General features: G+C 30.8%; 1 protein-coding gene across 1 annotated transcript; it reads left to right on the top strand.

Moving 5' to 3' along the window:
• Nucleotides 1-12,583: 12,583 nt before the first annotated feature.
• Nucleotides 12,584-15,441, top strand: LOC111317510 (quinolinate phosphoribosyltransferase [decarboxylating] 1a-like). Its single transcript, XM_089753863.1, has 3 exons — nt 12,584-13,369; nt 13,798-13,866; nt 15,125-15,441. Exons 1-3 carry the CDS (start codon nt 13,272-13,274, stop codon nt 15,219-15,221), a joined length of 264 nt encoding a protein of 87 aa, XP_089609989.1. The 5' UTR covers nt 12,584-13,271; the 3' UTR covers nt 15,222-15,441.
• The last annotated feature ends 9,970 nt before the right edge of the window (nt 15,442-25,411 follow it).

Genomic DNA, 25,411 nt, shown 5'->3' with positions numbered 1-25,411 from the left:
GATCAAGCATCTTAATTGGTCTTAGCATCAAAAGCGCAGACCCATTTTTGGTCTCCAGGATTGATATATGAGAAGTAAGTGGCAACCAATAACGTAAAGTCAACCTAAGAGAGTATGCAGGTTCTTCTATATTGTCTGCTTCAATCCTCGCTAAAAGTGGCATTCAGCAATCAGCCTCCAAAATCCATTTTCTGAGATTTCTTTTCTCCAAAACAATAAATGTGGAAGATGCATCAGATTAGCTTAATAGGTTCAAAAAGCTTAATCATTACGGAGATCCCATCATCATACAGGTCTAAAAAGATCGATCAAACCATTGTAAGATTAATGCTTAGTACTTAGGACTGGGGTCCCTTTTGGATGTCCAGCTTAAAACAAACTACTAATAAGTACCCATGAGAAAGCTGGCCCAGGAAATCAAGAGAATGGATTGGCGTGTGGTTTCTTGTCTAAAGCATCATTATTTTGAAACAAGATATGACTCTGTAACAACCAATCAATAGTTTAGTTTATTTGCTAGTGGCCAGACTCACCCCAAGGTTAGAATTAGATTTCAACCAAAGCAATTTGGACTGGATCGATGCAATACTCCAGACTAGAAATTTATTATATGTCACAATTTACTTCCTGAACGAGGGCTTTGGAAGAGGTTTTTTTCAACCTTTATTTCAAAAAAAAATAGCTACGGAGGTGAGACCCCACATCCACACACACAATTGACACAAATATATATACAGTAGAAAACCACTTAGTAAGTGTTTATACACTTTTGTTACTCTTGAATCAAAATTAAATACATAATACTTATAACACTTATATTTAATCTTGATAAAAAAATATGTAACATTTATATTAGTGTAAGTAAATTTCTCTTTGCGTGTAGTGTATTAATATATATATATATATATATATATATATCAACTCCTAGATATTCTTAGTATACTACGTAGTCAAACCTGCATACATCTTGAAGTTAATATGTTTTCTTTTATTATCTTCATTTTCCACAACCAGAAAACAATTGAAAAGCCATGAGGAATTACATTACAGAAATTAATTCACTGCATACATTTCACAGATGATTTATCAAGCATAAATTTGAAACCTGGACACGGTATTCCTCAATCTTAATTTGAATATTTATATATAACTTCATCAACGAAAATGTAAAAGGTTGCACAATGTTATTAAAGCAGAATCTGATTAAAGCTTAATCAAATCATGCAACAAATAACCATTACCCTAAGTACAATCATCAGATTTGAACAGCCACGTATCCTCAATCATCAAAACTAAGATTTCAAATCTAAAGTCCATTTCACGCTTGCATCATAAGCTATTAGCCTTCACTGAATTCGTTAAAATTTAAAACTATATATCACGGAAATGAAATTTTGTTATGACTAGTATATATGTTAGGCAGACTGTTTAAAGGCCCTGCAGGGTAAAAGAAAGAAATGTATTCATTTGCTTTAATGCCGGAAGGCAAAAACATGTTTAAAAGCATGGACTAAAGCTTGAAGAAAAACCTGAAGTACTCTAAAACCTTGTGGCTCCAACCCTGGTTGAGTTGATAAGCGGTAAGAAGAAAATTACTAGCTAGCTAGACCTTAAAGGTGCAAGTCCTGCTGAAAGTTCAGTTCTTAATCTCATGATCTATATATATACCAAGCAATATCATACCTTGTGTTATTTCCTTTTGTTGGTAACGTTCACTGCACCTGATACTCATAAGTGAAGCTGCTATGCATAGTATAGTAGCTAACGGAAATCACAAGGTTATCCACACCTACCATGCATACCTATTCAAACATAAAATTTCCTAGATATTTGTCCACGGATATATGCATGCGCCAATGGGTTCTTATTCTATAAGGGATCAACGCATGCTTCATCTATTTCAAGATGAGAAGACAACGAAAAAAAAGTAAGTTTGGGGGGTTTGATTATGTAGTTTTCCTAAGGAATATATGAATAAGATCAAAAGGGTAACTAAGCGAGGATGGATTGGATTAGAAAGATTAAGCTCCATTTAGTTTGATAATTAAGTTATTGTAATGAAATTTAGTACTATGTTTTATTTAGCCCTGATAATGATGTGTTCAAGGTCGAACAGACAACGAAGGAAAGGGTTAACCTGCAAAAGGCTGCTCACTTGACAAGCATAGCATGGAAACCACTCACCCGTTAGTGATTCAAGAAAAAAACCCATATGCTAGCTAACTCCATCTTTTTAGGAATATGTGAACTTTCACCACGATTTAACAGTACTGATGGAAACAATCGAAACTGAGCTCTAAACCCAGGTAAGAAAAGCTAGAAAAAAGCTCTGAAATAATCAGATGGGATTGAAAAAAAGAAAGGAAACAAATTAACGAAGCAGAGAAAAGAAAAAGAGGCATGCACCTGCAACTCCCCTTGAAGAGAGTTGAAAACCCATCCAGTATTTGATGATATGATGTGTTTAAGCATAATATTCAGCCTGATTTATAGAAATAATAAGATAATATAATATCTGGAGGTTTTCAACTGTTAAAGCGTGCGAGTCTTGTCATTTTGCTAGAAATTTGGTATCGTTGACTCGTGAGGAGCTTTGACTCGCGGGTAACACATTACGGGAGCATGTGCATTTTGCTGTTAACAACCTTCCCAATAAATTTATTAAGTGAGAGAGAGCAGCAAAGAAAAAGGGTTGATTGCGTACTTATTAGCATCAGTTTTGAAGAGCTGAGAGTAGATGGAAAAGAGTGGTGACTAGGAATCAAAATGAGAGGTTAGCTGTGCTCGTGTGAATCTGAACTGCTGACAGAGGAAAAAAAAAGAGGTAGAATGGCTTGTTTGTGTCCAACCTCACATGATCCCACTCCCAGCTACCATCCCTTCCTCGCCAAGCACTTCCTGCAACAACAAGACTGTCCCTTTCAATTCCTTACCAATTTCAGTTCCAATTTCTCTTCTACTTTTCAACTATTGCTAGTATTTCTCTATCTGCAAAAGATTTCAACACACTAGCTAGGCAATCTACTACGACAATCCTTTTCACAAGTATCCTGGAAGGGCTCTTCCCATTTTTGCAATTTGTGACTAGTTGGTATTTGAAATTTTATTGGCCTTTTTTGCTTGTTAGGACTTGGGAGTTAGCCATATATTCATTATATTCGTAACAACTGTTTCATATATATAGGTTTTTTCATTGCTCCCAATTAGTAGTTTCCCGGCCTTCACTCGTTATATACAACAGCAACATCTCTAATCCATTGATATGGACACTATTACGTGAATTATGTTCCAAGTTAACATTGATCAGACTAAGACAATTCAATGTGGTTAGGGACGGTCGAAAACTTTTTTCTTTTGTTTTATTCCAAGGGTTCACCCCTCCACAAGCTAGTCCAAAAAGCAAAACAAGTTTCTTTTGTTGTATTCCTAGGTTCATCCCCACTAGTCCGGAAAGCAAAATATGTGGTTTGAATTTTCCAATTTCTATATCTATCTTACCCGTGGGGATTGAAGTCTAACAATAATAATTATAATTTAATTTAGTGGAAAAATACTTCGACAACAAATTTTAATTTTTAGATGGAATTCAGGAGCTATGTACTATGATTCCCAGACAAGAAACGTACAGTTTCTTGTTAATTGTCCTTGAGGAGACGGTCATTTTGTATAAGTCAACAAAATTTGGGCATAGGGCATTTGCTCGAACCCAACACCTAACGAGACCAACAAACTCACTCACTGAACCACCAATCTCTCGTCAGAAACAGCTACTACTTTTTTTCACCTCGAAAACTAAAGTTTAAGGTTGCAAGTGACATATCTTGATCGCCTCCTAAGTTTGTCAGTCATTGTCTTATTTGGAATTGGAACCTCAACCAAAATCTTACTAGTTCAGCAAGAAACCCCCTTGACATCTTTCACTTTGTTTTTTAGATAGTTGCTATGAATAAAACTCTGTACCAAATAATTAAAAGTTGGTATCGACAAAGTTTTATAATCTAGTGAGCTTCTTGGGAAACGAGACAGCAGCAGCAAATATCATTAAGTCACATTCAACTCCGAGGTGTTGTCAGTATTGACACTATGATCTTATGATTTTTTTTCTTTTTATGTAACTTCATAAATACGAGTTTATGGTTCTGCATATACATATACTTAGTAAATCTTCATTATGTGATCAGAACCTGTTTACAACCTTTCACAGTTAAAATTTGATGTTCTCTTCACATTCAACACATCACACAAGAATTATAACCCCATCATTTGATAAAATTTTTGAAATATCTCTTATCATATAACACAATTTTTACAAATTTGATTGATAATTGCTATTATACGAAGATTTACACTCAATTTATAAAATATTAACTCAAAACTTTTATGATTATATTCAACAAAAATATATCGTAAGTATAAATTTAATTTTTTATATATATACACCACATATCATAATAAATCTTTGCAATTTTTTAATATGAATTTGAAGATATTACATATGCAAGATCGTTTTCGGTAGGAAAAAAAATGGAAAAATTATTAAAGAGAAGTGCTACTATGGCTTATCATATTCCTACCAACAGGACATATGGAAAGTTTTTTAAGCCTTCAACTTTTTGGTCCAGTGACCGAGAAGCCTTGAGGAAATTGTAGGCGAGAGTTCTAATCTTCCCATTCCTTTCCCCCTTGTAATTCAGTGGACAAAAAAAAAGTATTTACTATTTATGATGATGTAAAATGCTACAACAGTTGATAATGTTCCTACCAAACAAGACATCTACCAAGAGCAGGAGCACCAAGTTGAAGAGGAGAAGGGTAAATGCGTTAGTAGTGCAATGTTGCATTATATTAATTAAGGGAAAATTTTCCTACCAAACGACAAGTCGACCAATTATTTATCATGATGTGAATGATAATTAGATGCCGAATGCCGATCCATTCATAAATTCAGCATGCACACCACAACCTAAATGCTGAATTAATCCACAGTTGCTTTGTCACATCATTAATTTTTGTAGGAAGCCTAACCCCCTAAATCTTTTTTCTTTTCAGTTTAGTACGTGGGTTTAATGTAAAAATGTAAAACAGCATCCTAATTATAATTAATTAAAGTTGCTTTCAGGGTTTAAAAAACAAAAGAGAAGACAAACCCTCCAAAAGTTTATCTATAGCTATTTATAGACACCACCTATCAAAATGATCTGATTTTAGGGTTTTTTTTTTTTTTACTATTTTTGTTTGTTAGGTCATTGGCTGACTTTGATTTGTTAACTAAACAATATGAACTCTGCCAGACAACGGTGGTAGCTGAATAAATTTTTGTTCACTTTATCGGGTAACTTTCAGTTTTTACTTTGTCTTGCTCGATGCAAAGAATTCAGTTGCTTTATAATTGTAAACTTTAATTGAAGAAGAATATACATATAGGTGGTGGCAAATGTATTGATGGTCATTGGTGGGCATCGAATTCAACAAAGCTTTTGATTTTTCTTAGCCTGATCTCCTCAAAATCAATCGCCACCACATGCACCTTCATCTGTTTGATTACCACCATGACGAGGGGAAGGGAACACTGCCCCGCTAAGTTTGGGAAATTGTTTGTTCCCCCCTTTTTTTTCTATTTTATTGTATGACAGCTTAGTTTCAGTTTTTATCAACTTTTTGTTGTTGACTAAATGCAAATGCTATCAACTATACGTTGAAAGCGTCGCCGCCTAGCTACGAGGCTACTGCCACTAGCCATTGTCCTGTTCAGTATTCAAATCCAACAGCTAAACTAATGGATCAAAATGAATGTGTCATCATTCATATATTTATATTATATTAAATTTATATAAAATATAAAAATTATCATATTAAATTTATATTGATATATAAAATAAATGTGTAGCATGCCTTTTATGTAACAACAAATAAATTCGAGGAGGAAGAAAACCTTTATTTTTGCAACAAAATTTAGCTTTCCCATATATATATATATATATTTTTTTTTTTTTTTCTTAAGAAAAGTACTGGAATTTTTTGCAATTATAAGGTATCCACTTACGTCTCGTTTGATTTAATGGAATAGCCTTTTTATTCCGTTTATTTTCTAAGGGGACCACACCCCTGTTTGGTTCATAACTGAGGGTTAGAAAATGCATTCTGTGGCAGATTCCGACCGAAAAAGCAATTTGAAATCTTTTGCGGAAGTGAATATTTGCAATTCCTCGATATTCGGAACTGGTTTAATTTTTTTCTTTTCCCACCATAACTTTTTCTTCCTCGTAAATCTTCAGCTGTCATCTTTCTACTTCTCGACTGCTCATCTCTTCCTCATCTGTTCATCTCCTCTCCAAAAATCTTGCAAATAAACAAAAAAAAAAAGGGATTCTCTTGAAAAGGCCAAATAGAATGGGATTCTGTGTCCTATTCCTTTCCAAATGGGAAACAAACTGATTGAAAGGGCCAAAGAAATATGTATGAAATCGTGGTAAAGAAGAGGGCCATCACAGACTTCACAGTTACATATCCATTAAATTAAACAAGTGAAATGGTGGTAACTCTTTGGAAGTAAAACGAAAGTACATGAAACGGCTCCAACAAAAGGTTTAGTCGGCATAAATCGTAATTTAACCCAAAGTTCTTCATCAATATCAAAATCTCGAACACCATCTGTAACAAAAATGGAGATTTGTTTCTCCAACAAAAGCAGACGAGCGAGAAAGGATAGAGTTTCATGACCTTTTTTTTTTTTTTTTGGAGAGAGAGAAAGGGAAATGGGAAAGAAATGGGGTGAGTGAGAGAAAAGGAGAGAGGAAGGAGGAAAGAGAAAAAAATCAACATTTTTATTAGTTTTTATTAATTAATATTTTTATTTAATTTTGTATTTTCAATAATTAATTTTTGTTAATTAATTATGATTAATTTGGTTTTAATTAGTTCTAATTAATTAAGTATTATTTATTAATAATTAATAATGAGAGTGAAATGAGTTAATTAATAATTACATTTTATTAATTAATTATGATTAAAATTGTTTTTATAATAAATTATAATTGGTTTAATAAAAAATAAAAAAATTTAAACATACTCAATTTTTAAATTAATCAAACATATTAATACTAATTCAACTATATTTTATTTTAATAAATCAAACATGATAATAATTATTTTATTTTATTCCTCGTCTTTTTTATCTTCACATAATATCAATTTCATTCTTTCTATTTTATTCCAAAAATTAAAAGTGCAGCTAGATTTTTAAAAAATTATATCAACTTACTCTTGCCACTTCACTTTTGTCCCACAGTCACAGTATTTAAACTTTCTAAGGCCTTCTAAAGGATTAATTGATTTATTAGTTAATTTTTTCCAATTAGATGATCATGATTTCATTACGTTGAACGTCTCCGTTTGAAAAAAAAGAAAAAAATTTTAATTTAATTATTAAATTTAAAAAACATATATTTGTTATAAAATTTAATTATTTATAATATTTTTCTTTTTTATTTTCTTTTCTATCAAACCAAATTGCGATTGTAAGAATGGACAAACGATATACCCTTCTTCGTTGTTTTGAAATTTCTCGTGCGGCAATTTGTCTAAACTCAAACTAAGGAAATTTTAGTAATTCTGCTAATGAGATTACTACGTACCCAATCCTTCACTCAAAGCTTATAATTCTAGTCACTGATGATAAATAAAAAAAAGAATTGAATAGTTTCCAAGCTAGGCATCCTTGTTATCTCAATCATCATATTTCAATTTGTTAATTCCTGGAAGTAGAACAGAAGAAATTACAAACTTATAAGTTCTAATAATAGTATAAAGAGATATGTAAAAGCCTGATATAAGCAACATATTCTCATCTCTTACTCATCTGCATAATTTGAGTTAGAATTGGATTACTGAATGTGCTATATTTAATTAGGGAAATATCTTCTTAAACAAAACAAATTTCCAAGAAAGAACGATACAGGTGATAAAAATTACTTTTGACTTTTGAAGTACTGACTGCTGATTTCTCCTCCATGCTGCCAAAAAAAAAAAAAAAGGAAAAGCAAAAAAGACAGATAAATGAACAAAAAAATAAAATTCTGTGATCATGGGCAAGTGATATAATCGTTGGAGTGGGAGAACTGGGGCTGATAGTCAGGATCAAGCTTGTTATGGCAAGGAGAAGGCCCTGAAGGAGGCACTGGCCCTCGAGGAAGCTGGGCGTCGAGCAAATATCCAAAATTTTTAGTTCCTTTGTTTATTGGTCGGATGCATCCTCCAACAGAAGCTCTGGCCAGTAAAAGAAGAAAAACAACGAAAACCAGCCTCAAACACTTGAAACATTCCTCAGAACACTGCATTGTTACCTTCCCTTTGGTGTTTCTCGAACTTCATGTTGTTACAACAATTTATATATATATATATATATATATATATAACTTTATACAATGAAACAGAAAGAGACAGCGGTCGAGTTTAAGTGCCGTTTGTATTAGACTCGGTGCATAGAATTATAAATCAGCTATTGAAGAATGGACTATCTATTTTTTTTCTGTTTTTTTATTGCTTGATTTTCAAGTGAAAGTCATAGTTGAACAATGCAATAGCAGCCAATTTAGCAACACAGTGAACATTCACGTTTGAAATTCTGGTTTCCTTTTACACGAGACTAATTTAAATTTGTTTTTAACATCAAACCAATGTCTGCTGAGCTTTTGAGTAATATGTTTGTTCACAACTGTGATAGGCCTATCGAGTTGGGGCGTTTGTGGTAGTTGAGTTCCGTGAAATTCCCCATTGTCTTTTAGGTGGAAAATTCCTTGGACTTGAAATTTGTTCCTTTTGTCCTCTCTCAAGGTTTTTGCTTCACATATATGTACATATATATAAAAAAAAAAAAATTGGTTGTCTAAAAGCTGATGTGACCTTTCAATGTACGCCGAATAGCCACCAACCATCTGTTGTTGGGCTTGGGCTAGTTCTAGGCCCTAGAGGTTGTCTTCATGGATGGAGCCAGGAGTGGGTAAATTAAACCCAAAACAGGTGATGGGCTTGAGTTGTGTTTGGAAAATAAAAATAAAAATAAAAAACAAACTACTCCCACTCCTAAAATTTGTCATTGTTTGACTTTTTATGGATTTTTATTTTAATTTTAGTCTTTTCTATTGTAATTTTACTAGAGATAATTTCGTGTTTCGTGGCAGAATTATTGTTTGAATGTAATAAACATTAAGAAGCAAGCCATGTAAAAGTAATTCATGTAGAATAGTTTACCATTTATCATTGTTTTACAATTATGCAAAAAATGTTATAATTTGTGGCATTATAGTGATATTTATCATTTACTTTTTGTAAAACAGTACAATTAAATTTTAGACTTTTAAAATAAAATAAAATATTCTATTGAAATACCTCATTCAAATAAAATAAATCTACATTCTAAATTCTAACCAACCCAACAATAGTACAAAGGAAAATACCCCAAAGCCTTGAAAAGAAAAAAAAAAGGAAGTAGTGCAGATTTATAGCCCTTTTTTTGTTTGTTATATTTATCCTCTCTAGGGGTTAAGAAGAAGGATATTGGATCATTTTGTCACAATCAGAGCCTAATTCTCGTATGCGTGTTCATTTCTTTTCCTTTTTTTCTGGCTCAAATTACTGTTTGGGGACGATATTCATATCTAAAACCCTACAGGGTGGCCTTTGAAACATGAAATTTTTTATGTTTAATGTGTTGTTTCATATAGCAATTTCCCATATACTCTTCTGACCCTTCTGGGTTGCTAATGGGAGCAGGTAAGAGTAGAAAGCTTACAGGGCTAGAAGAGCTTAACAGCCAGAAAGTTCATGCCTCGAATACTTTCTATTTCGCCAATAGTTTTACCTCATTGGTGCACAACTTCAAGGTAAATTGTTGTCTGTTGAATTATAGAATACCCTTTTGTTTAGCAGTTGGTTGTGCCTGAATTTATTTGTCCCTAGTTGTAGGCGTATTGTTGGAATGGCTGCTGCTTACACTACAAATGCTGTAGTATCCTTGGAAGAAGTGGCAACAAAGCCTCCTTCACACCCTACATATGATTTAAAGGGCGTCATTACACTTACCCTTGCTGAAGATGCTTGGAATTGAGGTTTGGTAATCATTTGATTTTAAAATGTTCTTCCTTGCTTTTATGATGTCTCCAGTTCAATGTTTTCATAGTTCATAATCTTTGCTCTCCTAAGTTGATAATGATTTTTATGGAAACAATAAGCTAAAAGTTTTGATGAAGGGGGAGCAAATATTCGGTTAAATTTGTAAATTTTTTCTGCATTCAAAGCATATGCAACATTTGGGTTCAATTGCAAGGGATGTGACTTGTATGGCCACCATCCCAGTTGACATGGAAGTGGAAGCCCATTTTCTGGCAAAGGAGGATGGTATCATAGCTGGAATTGCGCTTGCAGAAGATGGTGTTTCAAGAGGTTGATCCTTCTTTGAAGGTATAGAGGCACTGTACTTTCTATCTTTGGATTATCCATATGGTTTGCATGCTTGGACCATACACTCCCTCCTTTTGATGTAGATTCTGATATCAAGTGGAGTGGTCTCGAAGGGATGGAGATTATGTTCACAAGAGGCTGCAGTGTGGAAAAGTTTATGGTAAGCCAAAAAGGGGGTTTCTTAGATTTCTATAAGAAGGTCCTAGTACAATCTCTCCGTATAGGAAGACCACGCAGCATTGTTGTAGCTGAAAGAATAGCTCTGAACTTTATTCAGCGGATGAGTGATATAGCGACGCCGACGCTAACTATGGTGCTTCCTTTTCCTTGAGTTTTATAAATAAAGTAAAGAAATGAGTTCTCATAATTGTATTTATGTTTCTTGTAATCAGGCAAATCTTAGTTTATTTTACAGAGCACGTAACAGAGATGATTATAGGAAAACTCAAAATGAAAATGTTTCATTTTAGATTGTTGTTGATTGGAAATGCAAAACAACAGGGTTGATGAGTATAAGTTTTATTTAACCAAAAACGTAACTGCTTGGATTGTTACTGTTGTTTTTCTTTATATTCTTCTAGAAGTTTGAAGTCTTTTGTTATTGCTTATTATGCGGCCTTGTTTTTCCACCTGTATATATGATTAGAACATGGCCAATTCACAATTTTCGACAGACTAATTCTTGTAAAATGCAAATTATATCATGAATTTAGTCATGAAATGCAAATTACGTAAATGTATGTGCGGTAAATATAATAAAAGATCAAGACATGAAAAGCAATTCACAACTTTTTTATCCTATTAATTCAGTCATGAAATTCAAATTACATCTAGTATGCGCTATAAATATAACAAAGAAACAAAACACCTACCAAACGCTTATCAGTGCAATAACTTTGCAATATGTACAAATGACTGTTTTAGAATGTTAATTATTCCTACAGGCAATGGTTGATTGTTATGGGGTAAGCTTTCTCTCGATGAAGTAATAAACCGTATGACATTTGAATGGACGTTTTTCGCACAAATCAATCAAGATAACTCAAAATTTAAACAAACAACAAGATGCAAGTTGATCTCAATGATGCACAATGAAATATTAGGGTATAATGGGTGCACATCAGGTCAACCCCCGATGCCCCCATAAGAAAAAAGGGTTCTATTAACATCAACATAATTACAAGGATAACAAAAGGAGCACTGAGTTTTTCATCATCGTCAAGACAAAAGGGGCAGTCCTAAATAGATGGTTTAGCACGTACCTTAATTAGTGAGTCATCCCAATAATTCACTGACTGCTCACCTTATCTAAAAAGCTTAAAACCTTTTATAGCCATGCTATAAGAACTATTATAATGCTTAAAATGAAGATACTTTTTCTTAACACATGAGATTTATTCTTTCCTTTGACATCTCTACTCTGTTGTGACCCTATAAAAGGATGGTTCATGACATCTTATGCCCGATCATGACTAAAGTTGTAAACGAGCCGAGCCGAGTTGAATAGTGACGAGCTCGAGCTCGAGCTCGAGCTTGACTTATAACTCGAGGTTCGATATTCGACTCGAGTTCGATCGAGTTTTATTTTTCAAGCTCGAGCTCGATTCGTGATCGAATTCGAACTACTCGAGCTCGCTCGATTAAGCTTAATTAATATGTAAAAATAAGCTCGATTCGTATACTCGACAAGAATTCGATTATTCATGTTTGAACTCGAACTCGAACTCGAAATATTTTATTAATTAAAATAATAAAAATATATTTAAATATAAAAGCTCGATTAGGCTCGCGAGCTATTCGAGTCAGATATAAAAATACTCGAATTCGGCTCGATCGATAAGTCGAGCTACTCGAGCTCGACTCGACAATAATAGTAGCTCGACTCGACAATAATCGAATCAAATTCGAGTTTTTTTCGAATAGAATCCGAGTAACTTGCGAGTACTAATGTATCATTTACTCGACTTATCGATCGAATCAAATTTGAATATTTTTCGAATCGAATCCGAGTAACTTATGAGTACTAATGTATCATTTACACCCCTAATCATAACCTTATGCAAGGTTGGTTATGGCGCTGATGCTACACACCCTGCATACATATTATAGACTAGAAAAGCTGCTCGGCTGCTCCTAGCTTACGTTTGGTGGACAAGTGGGCGGTGTAGATCACTTCCCTGATTTTCTCCAGTTTTTAGTTCTTTCCCTTATGGCCTTTGGTTGATATTGTTGAAATTTTGTTCTTGTAGGGACTAATTGGTGGAAGAAGGAATCATAGACTGGGTTTGTTTGATATGGTGTTGATAAAGGACAATCATATATCAATAGCTGAAGGAATCAATAATGCCATTAGATCTGTTGACCAGTATTTAGAGCGAGAAAATCTTCGAATAGAGGTTGAGATAATTTCTTTAGATGTTAAATTCTATCACAAATTAAATATTTTGTGCAGAGGACTAGGTAACTCGGTACGGGTCTATAAATCTTCATGTGGTCCATCATGTGCCCTGTAACTTGATTCAACTCTCCATTTTTAAGTACCAATCATTGCTGGAAAATATGTTTAACTTGAATTGTGATTTAATATATCTTGCTTCTTAATTTGCAATGATTCAGCGTCATTCTTCTTCTTCTTCATCTCTTCTTTCTCTCTGCGTGTGTGGTTGTGGAAATGAATCAATTGGTCGTTGCAATGTGGCATCTGTAACAGATATGTTGATAATACCTTTTCATAGGTTGAGACCCGGACACATCAGGAAGTAAAGGAGGTATTGCAGTATGCAGCTCAATTGAAAACTTCCTTGACCCGGATAATGTTGGATAATATGGTTGTACCTCTTCCTAATGGCGATGTTGATGTGTCTATGCTTAAAGAAGCTGTGGAGCTAATCAATGGGAAATTTGAGACAGAGCTATCACATGATTTCATCATGTAGTTTTTCCCTTCATTTATTTAGTGCCCACAGACTTTGCAGAAAGGTGCTGCTGGTGTATCCTGCTGAATTTATGTGTTAGTTAGCAGGTGTTTGTTCTTTCTTTATTTGAAGGTCATGGAGGGGTGTGTAGCACAATGGTTCACTCTATTTGCTTGGGCTTGTGGTCTTCAAATACCGAAAATAGGAGCAAAAATTATACTAGAAAGATTTGTATGGAAGTTCTAGCTACTTGATTTTTTCAATCGTTTCTAAATTGTAATACATTTTGGTGACTTGCCTTGGCATTCTTGTTCATGTAGCCATCAAGTGCCATCTATGGTTTTTACCTGATTGGTTCTATTTTAATTGCTCTACCGTGCACTTTTCTGAGGCTTGTAACTGACATATCTATTTCATTGTGATTGGCATCTGGCAACGTTACTATTGAAATCGTAAATAAAATCGGACAAGCTGGAGTTACCTACATATCTAGGTAAGGCAGTGCATTTTTTCTTCTTGTAATTTATATTCTTATAGTAAACAGAAAATTCTAAGTATTCTTCTAGTAAACAGAAAAATTCTAAGGTACCTCAACTTTATCTGAAACATGGAGGTAATTGTCAATGAAAAACCTTACCATCCATTTATGGGTCTGTTTTGCTTCTGAAGCTAGTTCTATCGGTTTTAAAAGTTTTTGGAATTCAATATAAAGATTAAACACGTGTTACATGCCAAGAAAGATATACATCTCCTTTATGCAAATATCAGTATCATAAGATTTAACAAGTGCAAGTGAGAATGGCCCCTACTAAATGGGATACGATATGCCTATGGGAGCCACTTCTCACCAGGTACAGAGGTTGAGAATTGTATCCCACATCAATGATCTTTCTGGTTTCAGTGTTCTAATCATGGTTATCTAGTTGTCTATTGGTAAAAACACTATTCCTGCCTTGTAAGAACACAGTTCATTGTGCCTTGCTGTATGAACAAGTTATTCTGCATAGTAGCTTCATTAACATTTTTTTTATGTGTTACTATCATATAAAAATTTGAAAACACTGCCCCATGGATTTTCTGTGTTAATTACAAAAACAAAACCAGGATTTTAAACTGAAATCCCAGGTGCCGACCTGCCTACAGACGCTGATTCTTTTTTATGATAAGTGTACTGTTTAGGGAATTGTTTCTTTAAAGGGACAGAAGTTAGTTGAAGTTATCACTGACATCACTAGTGCGTTAGCTATTCGACTGATGCATGCGTAAAGCATTGGCGTACAGAGAAGGATAAAGGCCTTGGTGCGTAAAATATCTCTTTAAATTGTTACGATTTAATCCTTTCATTAAAGCTTTTTTAAAATATGCACAGGATATCCTTACATGAAGAACCGACCTTTTGGTATTTAGACACTTGTGTTTATTTAATGGAACTATTTAACAGTAAGCCATCATTGCAACAATTAAAGAGATGTGGGACTTAAATGGAACAATGTAAAGGTTAGAGATCAAATTTAAACTTTATTAAAAGGATAAGGATTTATGGTACATTTTACCTGTGTAATGAACTATATCAATTAGAGATATGGTTCTGTTTTGTGCATGGTTCATTCTCTAGGAAATTTTTGGTACTTGGTGATTTTCTGGCATTGTATGCAAGATTTTGTGCATCTGTTGTTAGCATAAGCTACTAAGCAACTTGGTTCTAAAATTCTTGGTATGATTTACTGTTTCTAATGTTTGGGTGTTTGCAGCGGTGCACTCACGCATTTTGTGAAAGCACTGGATATATCCCTCAAAATTGATACTGAGTTGGCACTGGAAGTTGGAAGGCGAACAAAACGGGCATAATCATTTATCTTTGTGTTGTTATTGATCAATAAAACATAAAAAAAAAAAAAAATCCTTTCGCCCTCAAAAAATATAGACGGCAAGAGCATGTTAGTTCCTCCCATGCTCTAATAGTGGTTTAAAGAATTGATAGATAATAAATTACTGTTTTATAAAGATATAGAAGTATTATAATTGTATGCATTGACAAAATTCTAGCTCTTTTGGAATTTATTCCACATACAATCTGGCTGTCTTGGCAGATCTGCAATCTGATTGCCAAGGTACTTTTCAACAGAAATGAAAGTGTCATTGGGGATGATTCATATTCACTGTTTATTTTATGTGCTTTTGTGTTTGGAATCATTGGCCGAACCATTCATTATCGTTTAAAGGGATGTGAAAGGTAGTTTGGATCTTTGTAGAGCTTTTGTAAACTGCCCATATGTGTTGAAATTGAGCACAAGTGAGTCCATGAATTTCTCTTGTCCATTCTTCATTTCCAGAAGACAATTACTCCATTGCCCATGGCTTTTCTGTGACAAAGAAATATCATATTCTATTTTCTTATTTTAAAAGCTTTGGTGCTTTCCTTAGGATCCAGGTTTTGCAATAGGTAATAATAGGCTTCTTGTTGTTTGAATCTATAATCCAGTTTGGTCTTTGTATTAATTATAGATTTACATTTTCACCTGCCTTTCTTTCAGAGTTCAATTCATTTCTAGATTTGGAAATTTGGTCATTGGTGACATCAATAAAGCAAGTCTAGCTTTAAAAGTGGTTTATTTTCGTGGAAAACTTTGACCATAACATGAGTAGAAGAACAACAAATGTGATTTTAAGTTGGAATTTTTCATTTGGTGCAGAATGTCTTGGGACCAAAGTCAGGCATTATGCCTGTCTGTCTGTCTGTCTGTCTGATGATGATGATGACGATGATATAGCACTTTCTAAGCAAGTTTTACAACCTTAAGCACAGTTTTAAGCTTTGCTTCATCTTTAGTGGGCATTGTGGGTGGGATGGCATATGACTTGCTTCATGCCATGCCAACCATATCTTACCAAACACTAAGTTAAAATGCATATTCTTGGAAAAGAAAAAAAAAAAAAAAAAGAATTGCATTTCTAATGAAAAACATTGACCAAATATCAATTTTTTTTCTATTTGTGTAAACTTTTCTCTTTGCAACTTACCTCTTTCCCTTTTATAAATACGTGACAACCTTCCTTATCTCTAAAGGAGGCAATAATCTATTATTCCATTTTAAAGTTTATTTTAATCAGATCTAAATGACATGTGAAGGCAATAAACAGGGACATGCCCCGTTGTTTGGGTTGGAAGACACACACATGAAATAAAAGATGGGATGAAGTTTCTGAGGGGCCATTAGCCACCAATTGCAGGATTGACTCCAAGGAATCCCAAGTTGAAAAAAAAAAAAAAAAAAGCTTTTCTTTGAGGTTATCCTACACTTATTTTAAAATTAGGAGTTCGATGTTTTATTAATAAAATTTTTAAATCCAGAATTTAACGGGATTCGGCTAAAAAAACAATTATATTAATGAAAGATGATATTTCACATAGGTTATTGTGATTATTTAATGATTTTGACCCGGCAGCTGTTCTCTTGAGTGTTAATTTTTTATGCTATAACAAGAAAAAAATACCCTTCTATTTCGTGGGGGATAAGCCGTTCATTTTTATTATCAAATAAACTAAACGACATTAAAAGCAATTATTTTAAGGGGGGAAAGCGAAAAAACTTTTACTATTATGTCCACTTTATGATCACGACTAGGGTTCACATAGGTCGAGTTTGGGGGTGAATTTTGTTGGTTTGATTTGATTTTATAAATTAATAAATTTAAATTTAATTTTATTTAATTTTTTTTATTTTTTTATATTCGAATTTGATTTCGATTCAAAATTATATAAATCGTATCCGATCTGAAATTAATAAAATATTATTTTTTAAATATAAATATTTAAAAATATCATTATATAAATATATATATAATTAAATAATTAATTAAAAAATAATTTTTTATATAATATCGAGTCGGATCGGATCAAGTTTGTCTAAAATTCAAATCCAACCCGAATTCGATTGTTCTCTAATCTTATCAACCCGATCCAAAATTCGAATTTAAAAAAAAAATCGATCTCACAATATCGGATCGAGTTGAAACTCATCGAAGAAGGATTGGATCGTCATCTCTAATCACGAGTCTGAATTAAAAAAAAAAAATGAGATAAGATTTTGCGGGATGAAAAAAATATTTCTCGTTATATAATTTAATATCACAAATGTTAAAAAGAGATGAAGTATTATTTGTCCACAAATTAGAGAGAGAAAAGGTTGACTTAAGCTTAATTTTTTTTTGTCACATTTGTTTTTTATTATTTTTTTTAATCAATACATTGCATATGAATATTTACTTTTATTTATTTTTAAATAGTTGTATATTACACAAATATTTAAAATTAATATGATCGTCAAAAAAATATATTTATAATTAATAGAATGTATATTAACACGCAAAGTTCATTTTAGGTGCAAAATATATTAGATTAACATAAAGTTTATTACTTTTAATTTTAATGTAAAATCAAAACTTTGAAGACAAAGAAATTTTTAAATAATAATTACATATCAAATATATAGTTATATATATTATCTAATAATTGAAATTAATAAGGTACATGATAATCTTTTTAAAGAAATAAAATTCATGTTAACATTTAAAGTTTATTCCAGTTATATAATAATATCATAGGTTAAAATATGAAAAAAAAAATCCTTTGAAACATTCAAAATAATCTAAAAAAGTCTCTACATTATTATTGTATTTAAATAGTCTCTTTAACTCTTTTTTTTATTACTTAAGATATTTTACCTTTAAATTAATAACTTGTTAATATAGTTTAAGACACATAAACAATGACTTAAAAAAATGTACACAAGTAAAAATAGAAATATTTTTAAAAATGGTGGTTCAACAATAATTCATTTAATAAAAACATTTTAATAGAATTAGAGTCTTTATTTTTAAATTGAACAAATCTTATTATTATAAAAAAGATATATTAAAAATATAATAAATATAAATATCTATTTTTGTCTGTTCAAATGATCCTCTTCATTCATATTTATAAATATATATATATATATATATATATTATAGATCTAAATATTTCAATTTTAATGCAAATATTTTCCCACACATCGCATTACACGTGCTAAATGTTTTTGACAAATTTGGTGTCCAAGAGTTTTCAAGCACACCATTGTCTATTCTCGCTTTCGGTTTTTCAGCCTACGCATCAGCAACGTCTCTTGAACATCACAATTCCTACCCTATCCGAAGTCAATTAGACATCCAATAAAATGAAAATCCTATACCTTTTTGAACGTTGCTTTTCTCTTTCTTTTTTTTTTTTTTCAATTGTAATTTGTTCTCACCTTTTGAAAAGATCTTTAATGTAACAATAATACATTTGCTGCTTTATTTTCTGAATATATATGATTTTTTTTCTAATACACAATAGATGATAATATATATTTAATTATTTTGTGATGTTGCAATTTGCAGGTTTATACAATAGCCCGAGGCCTAACCGCAGCAACAAACAAAATCATCTTTGCCAAAGTCAATAATAAAGGAACGTGTTGTTCTCCATTGTCGGGCCACGGTTGCTTAATGATATGCTAGGGGTATGACTTTCTTACATTAAATTCGCCAGGTTCATGCTTTTTTTAATGAATAAATAAAAATTAAATTTGTAAATTTATTAATTAAAGGCAATATTTTGATTCTTTACTTAAATACATATTGTTATTCAAATATCTTATCAAATAATGTTTTTTACGTATTATTAAATTTTCATCAAATTTACTGCTTTTTATTTTAAAATTTAATCTTTAATATTTTATTATAAATTTTGTTAGAGAAATAAATCATACTTGGAGCTCATGAAAGCACACTAAAAAGCTCATACATAGATATTAAACATTACTTAAGCTCAAAAGCTTAAGCTATTAGGTTATTGGGTCTTTCACACATATATAAAAAATTTCATTTAAATTTTTTAATGATACGAGATTTTTACTTACATATGAACTATATCTAAACAATCTCCTCCATTCATTTATGAGTTTTAATTAAGCTCTACCTCAATTTTTTCGTGCGAGTAAATCATATTAACAACTCATTTGGACCAAGCAAACTCTTCCTTTGAGCCAAGGCACAGCACTCAACCTGACTGCCTAGATTGTCTCAATGTTCCCTCAAGCTTATACTTTAGGTTGACTGATTAAATCATACTTCGACTCCCCCTTAAGCTTGTACTCCAAACTGACTGATCAAGTCTTACCTCGGCTCTCCTATGCGAGCAAGTCCTATTAATATTTCCTTTGGGTCAGAGCACAGCACTTAACCTGACTACTTAGATTGTCTCAGTGCTACCTTAAGCTTACATTCTAGATTGACTTAAAACATCACTCTTTTAGGTGTTTCGTTTTGGTATATTATTATATGCTCGCTGTATCCAAGTTAAACTTTTAATACTTGCGTTCGAACACATGAAGTTTATGAATACGATTAACCTTTGATCTACCAACAATTTTTTCCTTAACAATATTATTGGAACTCGAACTTAACGTAACTTTAACTCTGATACCACTTGTTGGAGAAATAAAACTTATCTCGAAGCTTATAAAAACACACCAGATAATCCATACATACATATTAGATATCATTTGAGTTCAAAAACTTAAATTATTAGGTTCTTAAATCCTTCGTACATATATAAAAAATTTCATTCAAATTTTTTAATGATGTAAAATTTTTTACTCATATATAAATCATATCCCAACAAATTTTACAAACTTAGAGTTAAAAAAAAAAAAAAACAAACTTAAGCATGTACTTTAAAAAACAATTGAGCTCTCAAACTCAAAACATAAGCTCGAATTAGTATTTTAAAATAATTATATGTTATTAACGTACAAAATATTCCATAAAAGGGGCCAATGGTAGCCCATAAATCAGGTAAATGTATAAGTAAAAATAATGTTAAAAAAAATTTTCACGTGATAAACTTGAACCCAGACCTAAAAGTTGTTGACTAAATACAAAATTAGACGTAGATGGTCACATGTTCCTTAAAGGCGGTCAACACCACTTTCATCGTCTCTTATTTGTACAATTGACAAGCCAATGTGGTAGTAATTTGTCACTAACACGCGATAATCTTTGAAAGTACAATAAACCCAAAATATATATATATATATATATCTTTGAAAGAAAAAAAAATCTTAGAGACCCTTAGCATGCAATTTACTTGTTTAAACTATTAAATAAAAAATCAAGAAAATAAATTTAAAAATTAGTCTAACTGATTCATGTAATTAATGATATTTAACATTTTTAAAATTTTAAATTTAATAATTATAAGTTTATAATCTCTTTCTTTGTTTTCGTATTGTAACTTTTTTATACAAAAAACAAAGAAAGTACAGAAAAATTTGTTGGCTGGTCTCAATTAATCTTAGCTTAAAACATTGATCAATTAGTCAAGAATTGTGCATTGATATATGATGGTCACCTTTTTCTTTTTCCTGCCTACCCAAATAGCCCATCAAGTGTCCCAAATTTCGTCAGCTTGAGCTAGCAGATTTGATGCACCTTGGCTTTTGGTTAATAACATCAAAGTTGGAATAGGACTCTCTAAAATAAAGGAGGCAGAAAGAGAGAAATAGGGGCTAAAGGAGGAATACGGTCATGCTATCTTAGCCGGCACAACCGCCCATGACTACCCATATAGAAGTTTTTCTTTGTTCATCAAACAGGTGATTTTTTTTTTTTTTACAAAAAATTTCGAAATAGACAAATTATTTAATTTTTATATTAAAATAAAATATATTACATTTAATAATTTAAGACAATAACTTTAAATCGTACATTTAAAATAATTTTAACAAATAATCACTAATAATATTTTAACTTAAAATTTTTTTATTAAATAATATAATTATCAACCAATTGAACCAGTAACATGTAATTTCTTCCTTCCAATGCAATTTTGCCGATTGTGTAGTTTTTAATTATCAGACCCAGAGCTTTTTTTTTTTGCCCAGAACCCATAGCATGTTTAACACAAGTTTTCAAATCTTAAATTTTAGGCTTAATACTAAATAAGTTTTAAAATGATCTCAAATTGAATATGACAATAATATAAATTTATTTTTAAAAAGGTTCATGGAAAATTAGTAATTTAGTCGAAAATTTAACCTTTTTTTTTTGGATATTAATCCAAGAACACATTCATATTAAATCTATAGATACAAATATATGTGGCCTAAATTCCGGTAAGGGTATTGTTAGCATATATTAACAAATTATAATGGAATTTCAACTTGGGCTATTAAAATAATTTTTTAATTTTAATTTAAAATATTAATATTTTAATATTTTGTAAATATTTGAATCTCTCAAAATGTTGGGTAAAATTAAAAAAAAATCAATTCGGCTTGATTCATTGACACTTTTAATCCTTTACAATTTCTATTATTTTTACATAACTAAATCTTTCTATGAAGTTTTAATGGAGATTTTTTTTTTCTTGACAAACCTAAGCAATTGTATAATGAAGATTTAATGGAGGTTTTAATGGAAATTTCAAACCTAAGCAATTGCGTAAACAACCCAGGCTGCTTTTTTCCAGAAGCAACTGTAAGAAGGCACGTACTTCTTTTCTTCACCCTGCATAAAGAAGGAAATGAAAGGGAAAACGGGCCAATAAAAAAACCGCACAAAGTTGAAATGTTTCAACAACAATATATTGGAATCATATAGTACATTAACTTTTAATGACTACTGAAAAAAAAAAAAAAAAAAAACCTTTTGATGACTGGTAGTTAAAAGGTTAGCTTTATATCTACTAATTTTCAAAGGTGGAATAGTAAAAAGTTTGGAGTTTAATTAAGTCATTTTATGTAATTATTTTTGTGATGTGATATATATATATATATATTTATTTTTAGGTTACGTATTTTTTAAAAAAATATCACAAAAGTTTATAGAAATAGAAAAATATCATAGACTAGGATGATTGAATTCCTATGAAGGGGAGACAAATGTTGGGATGACCATGTCAATCATATTTGCCACATACACATATAGTCTATTGAGTATATATCCCCTCTAATTTCTTTGAAAAATCATTGATATGAAAGCACAACAACATTTTTCCCAAATTTGTGAAGCATTTAGCAAAGAGATTTCTAGTGCTTAAACTTTTTCATTTAAGGACTTATTATTTTATCATAAAATTAAAAAAGTGGATGATTACAATATGACGTCATGCATGCCAAGGCATGGATAATGGATCAAAATAATACTAAGCAACAATGTGTAATGGTAATATAGTTATAATTACCAACATACAATGGGGTTAGTTTGGGGTTTTCAACTTAAATAAAAAAGGACAAATGAAAAAGTTGGTTTTTTTATTTTATTTTATTTATAAAACAAAGAAAATGCATTAAGCGGGACCTTTATTGCACTAATTTGACGAGCATTATTAAATTTCCCTTTTTTTTTTCTTTAATAAAGGAAAGTGGCATGGGTTCTTCATACGCCAACCATACCAAAAGCAAATAAAAAAAGAAAAAAAAACATATTCTCGCATGGAGATGAGTCCTAAATGACGATGAAGAAGAAAAATGTCTACTCTTATCCTTTGCTTTCAGTGACTACTTTTTAAATTCATTTAAATGAGATATTTAATGATTTAAATTTCATTTATAAAGTTTTAAATTTTTTTTTGATCGATTATCGAATAATGATCTTCAAAAATTTCATTACATATAAGTTTGTATATTTTGTTCATGTTGCCAAAATTTTCTTTTAACAAATGAGAAAATTTGTATTTATATTATAATATCATAATAGTGTTCAAGCAGAATTGGTTAGACTTTTTTATTCAACAGAAAAGAAAAGAAAAGAAAAAAAAAACCCATAGAAAAGGCCAACTGCAAAATAATAGTAATAGTATAAAGAAGGGAGAACAAATTTGGAAAAAAAAAAGAAAAAGGCTCATCTTTCGGCACACCTTGGCTTGGCGGTACGCAGTCACCCGCACCTTTGTAGATGTTATCTTCTCACCAAATTTAATGCCAAACTAATGCCACCAAACCCACCTTACCGGCAAAAAATGTTCATGGGACATGCCATGTCACACCACTCCTTTTTTTTTTTTTTTTTTAAGATGGGTTACGCAGCTTAGGATTTGAGATTTATTTTTCAAATTTCAAAATCAGTTTATGTTTAAAATAATTAAAATAATTATTTTTTATAATGTTAAAATTTAAAATTATTAAATAATATTTTTATAAATAATTATATAAATTAATTAAATTAAAATAGTTATTTGAAGTTTGAAGTATAGGGATCCATCATTAGAGTGGTACAAAACGATAATTACGAAAGATTATGATTTTTTTATAACTGAAAAGAAGATCCAAAACTAGTACAAAATTACCAACCGTCCTAGTAGAGTCAATGTGATAGATTTTATTATGAAATGAAGTGAATTGATAATGGATTGTCTTGTTTGCATTTTTTGTTTTATTTTACTGGATTCTTATGAATCATAATATAAATTTGATAATTTATATATTTATATTATACTTATTTTTATAGTAAATATATATAAAATATTATATATTTATTTTAAATTTTTATTAAACAGTTATTTTATATTATTTTAATATATTATTTTTTTACGTTTCTAAAATTGATAAGTTTATGTTTAGGGGACTAATGTAGCGAAGAGTCCTCGTAACACTTGCACTCATCTTAATTAGAGAAGGTAAAAAAATTCGTATTCGATGGGTTTCAATTCGATTTGATTTTTTAGGGTTGATTTTTTTTTTTTGAAAATTGAGTATTAGGTCGGGTCGGATCGAATAGCATGAAAAAAAAATCGGGGTTAAGTTTTAAGTAAATTCGACCCAATATATATATAAAAATAATTTTTTAATTAATTAATTATTTATATATATTTATATAATAATATTTTTAAAAAATAATATTTTATATTAAAAAATAATATTTTATTAATTTTTGATCCGATCGGATCGGATACAATTTATATAATATCGGATTGGGATGAGGGTCGGGTTCGGATATAAAAAAATAAAAAAAATTTATGGTAAGGTCAAGTTAAGGGCAAGTTTAATTTGGGGAGAGTAAAACTCGCTTCGAATCCGACTCGATATCAACTCTAATTCTAACTCTAAATATAAATTTTTTTTAATTTATGTGTTGGAAATTTCTTGCAAATTAAGAAGGAAAAATTTCCATTAAATAAAAACGAGCATTTAAATAGAAAAAAAAAAGTGTGCAAAGGTATAAAAAAGCCCAATCAAGAAATTGTAAAAGGATTTTCCAAAGATCGGGTCAAAAGAGACCCGCAAACCTGACCCAGTAGACTGATCAAATTCTAGAAGTTGTCAACGGAACGTGTCTTACACGCAGTTAGAAAATGCGTGTTAGAGTTAGTTAATAAAAAATGGAATGACGCAAATCCTTCCTTATTACCCAACATCATCCATAGACTTAAAAATACTACAACTGTGATTAGATTAACTAAGCTCTGATTTATTTAAAATATATTTATTATTAATATTTATTTTCATATTTAATGCAAGTAACTCATTCATTGCGTCATAATAATTCATCTACATTTAATAAATGCTAAGGTTGAAATTGACTTTATAATTTTTTAAATTATTATAAAACTTAGTGAATTTTTTTCCTTAACAAAAATTTTCAAGTAGACAAGTTATTTTATGATTTAGGATAAAATATGTCATTTTATTATACTTTATAAAATATCATGTATTTGAGATTAGTTTTGTTTTTTGTAATATTTATGGAAAAATGTTATTAAATTCGTTGTCTTCTTTTTATTAAATTAAAAAAATGCATTAATGGAATTTTTTTAAATATATATTTTTTTGTATTTAAGATTTTTTTGGTCTATAAATGCATATGAGATTTTCAATAAAAAAATCATTTAGCAAAATTCTTACTTTTAACTAATCTTAAAGAATACTTAAAAACAGTAGTTAGAAAGGATTTTTTAATTATTCTCAAACTTTGTCTATAAAGATTATTAATCGAACCCGTTTTGTTTTATATTT

Source organism: Durio zibethinus, chromosome 2 (genome assembly GCF_047325235.1).
Source record: "Durio zibethinus cultivar Kanyao isolate XHJ-2024 chromosome 2, ASM4732523v1, whole genome shotgun sequence".
NCBI classification, from domain to species: Eukaryota; Viridiplantae; Streptophyta; class Magnoliopsida; order Malvales; family Malvaceae; genus Durio; species Durio zibethinus.
This window is presented reverse-complemented; position numbering and strand designations above follow the sequence as displayed.

What these genes read in the sequence shown, in the direction of transcription:
- LOC111317510 (XM_089753863.1), top strand. Translation starts at nt 13,272, where the DNA reads ATGTTGGATAATATGGTTGTACCTCTTCCTAATGGCGATGTTGATGTG. An exon ending in AATGGGAAATTTGAGACAGA is followed by an intron (nt 13,370 to 13,797) that starts GCTATCACATGA and finishes TTCATTGTGATT; the next exon opens with GGCATCTGGCAACGTTACTA. An exon ending in GGAGTTACCTACATATCTAG is followed by an intron (nt 13,867 to 15,124) that starts GTAAGGCAGTGC and finishes GGGTGTTTGCAG; the next exon opens with CGGTGCACTCACGCATTTTG.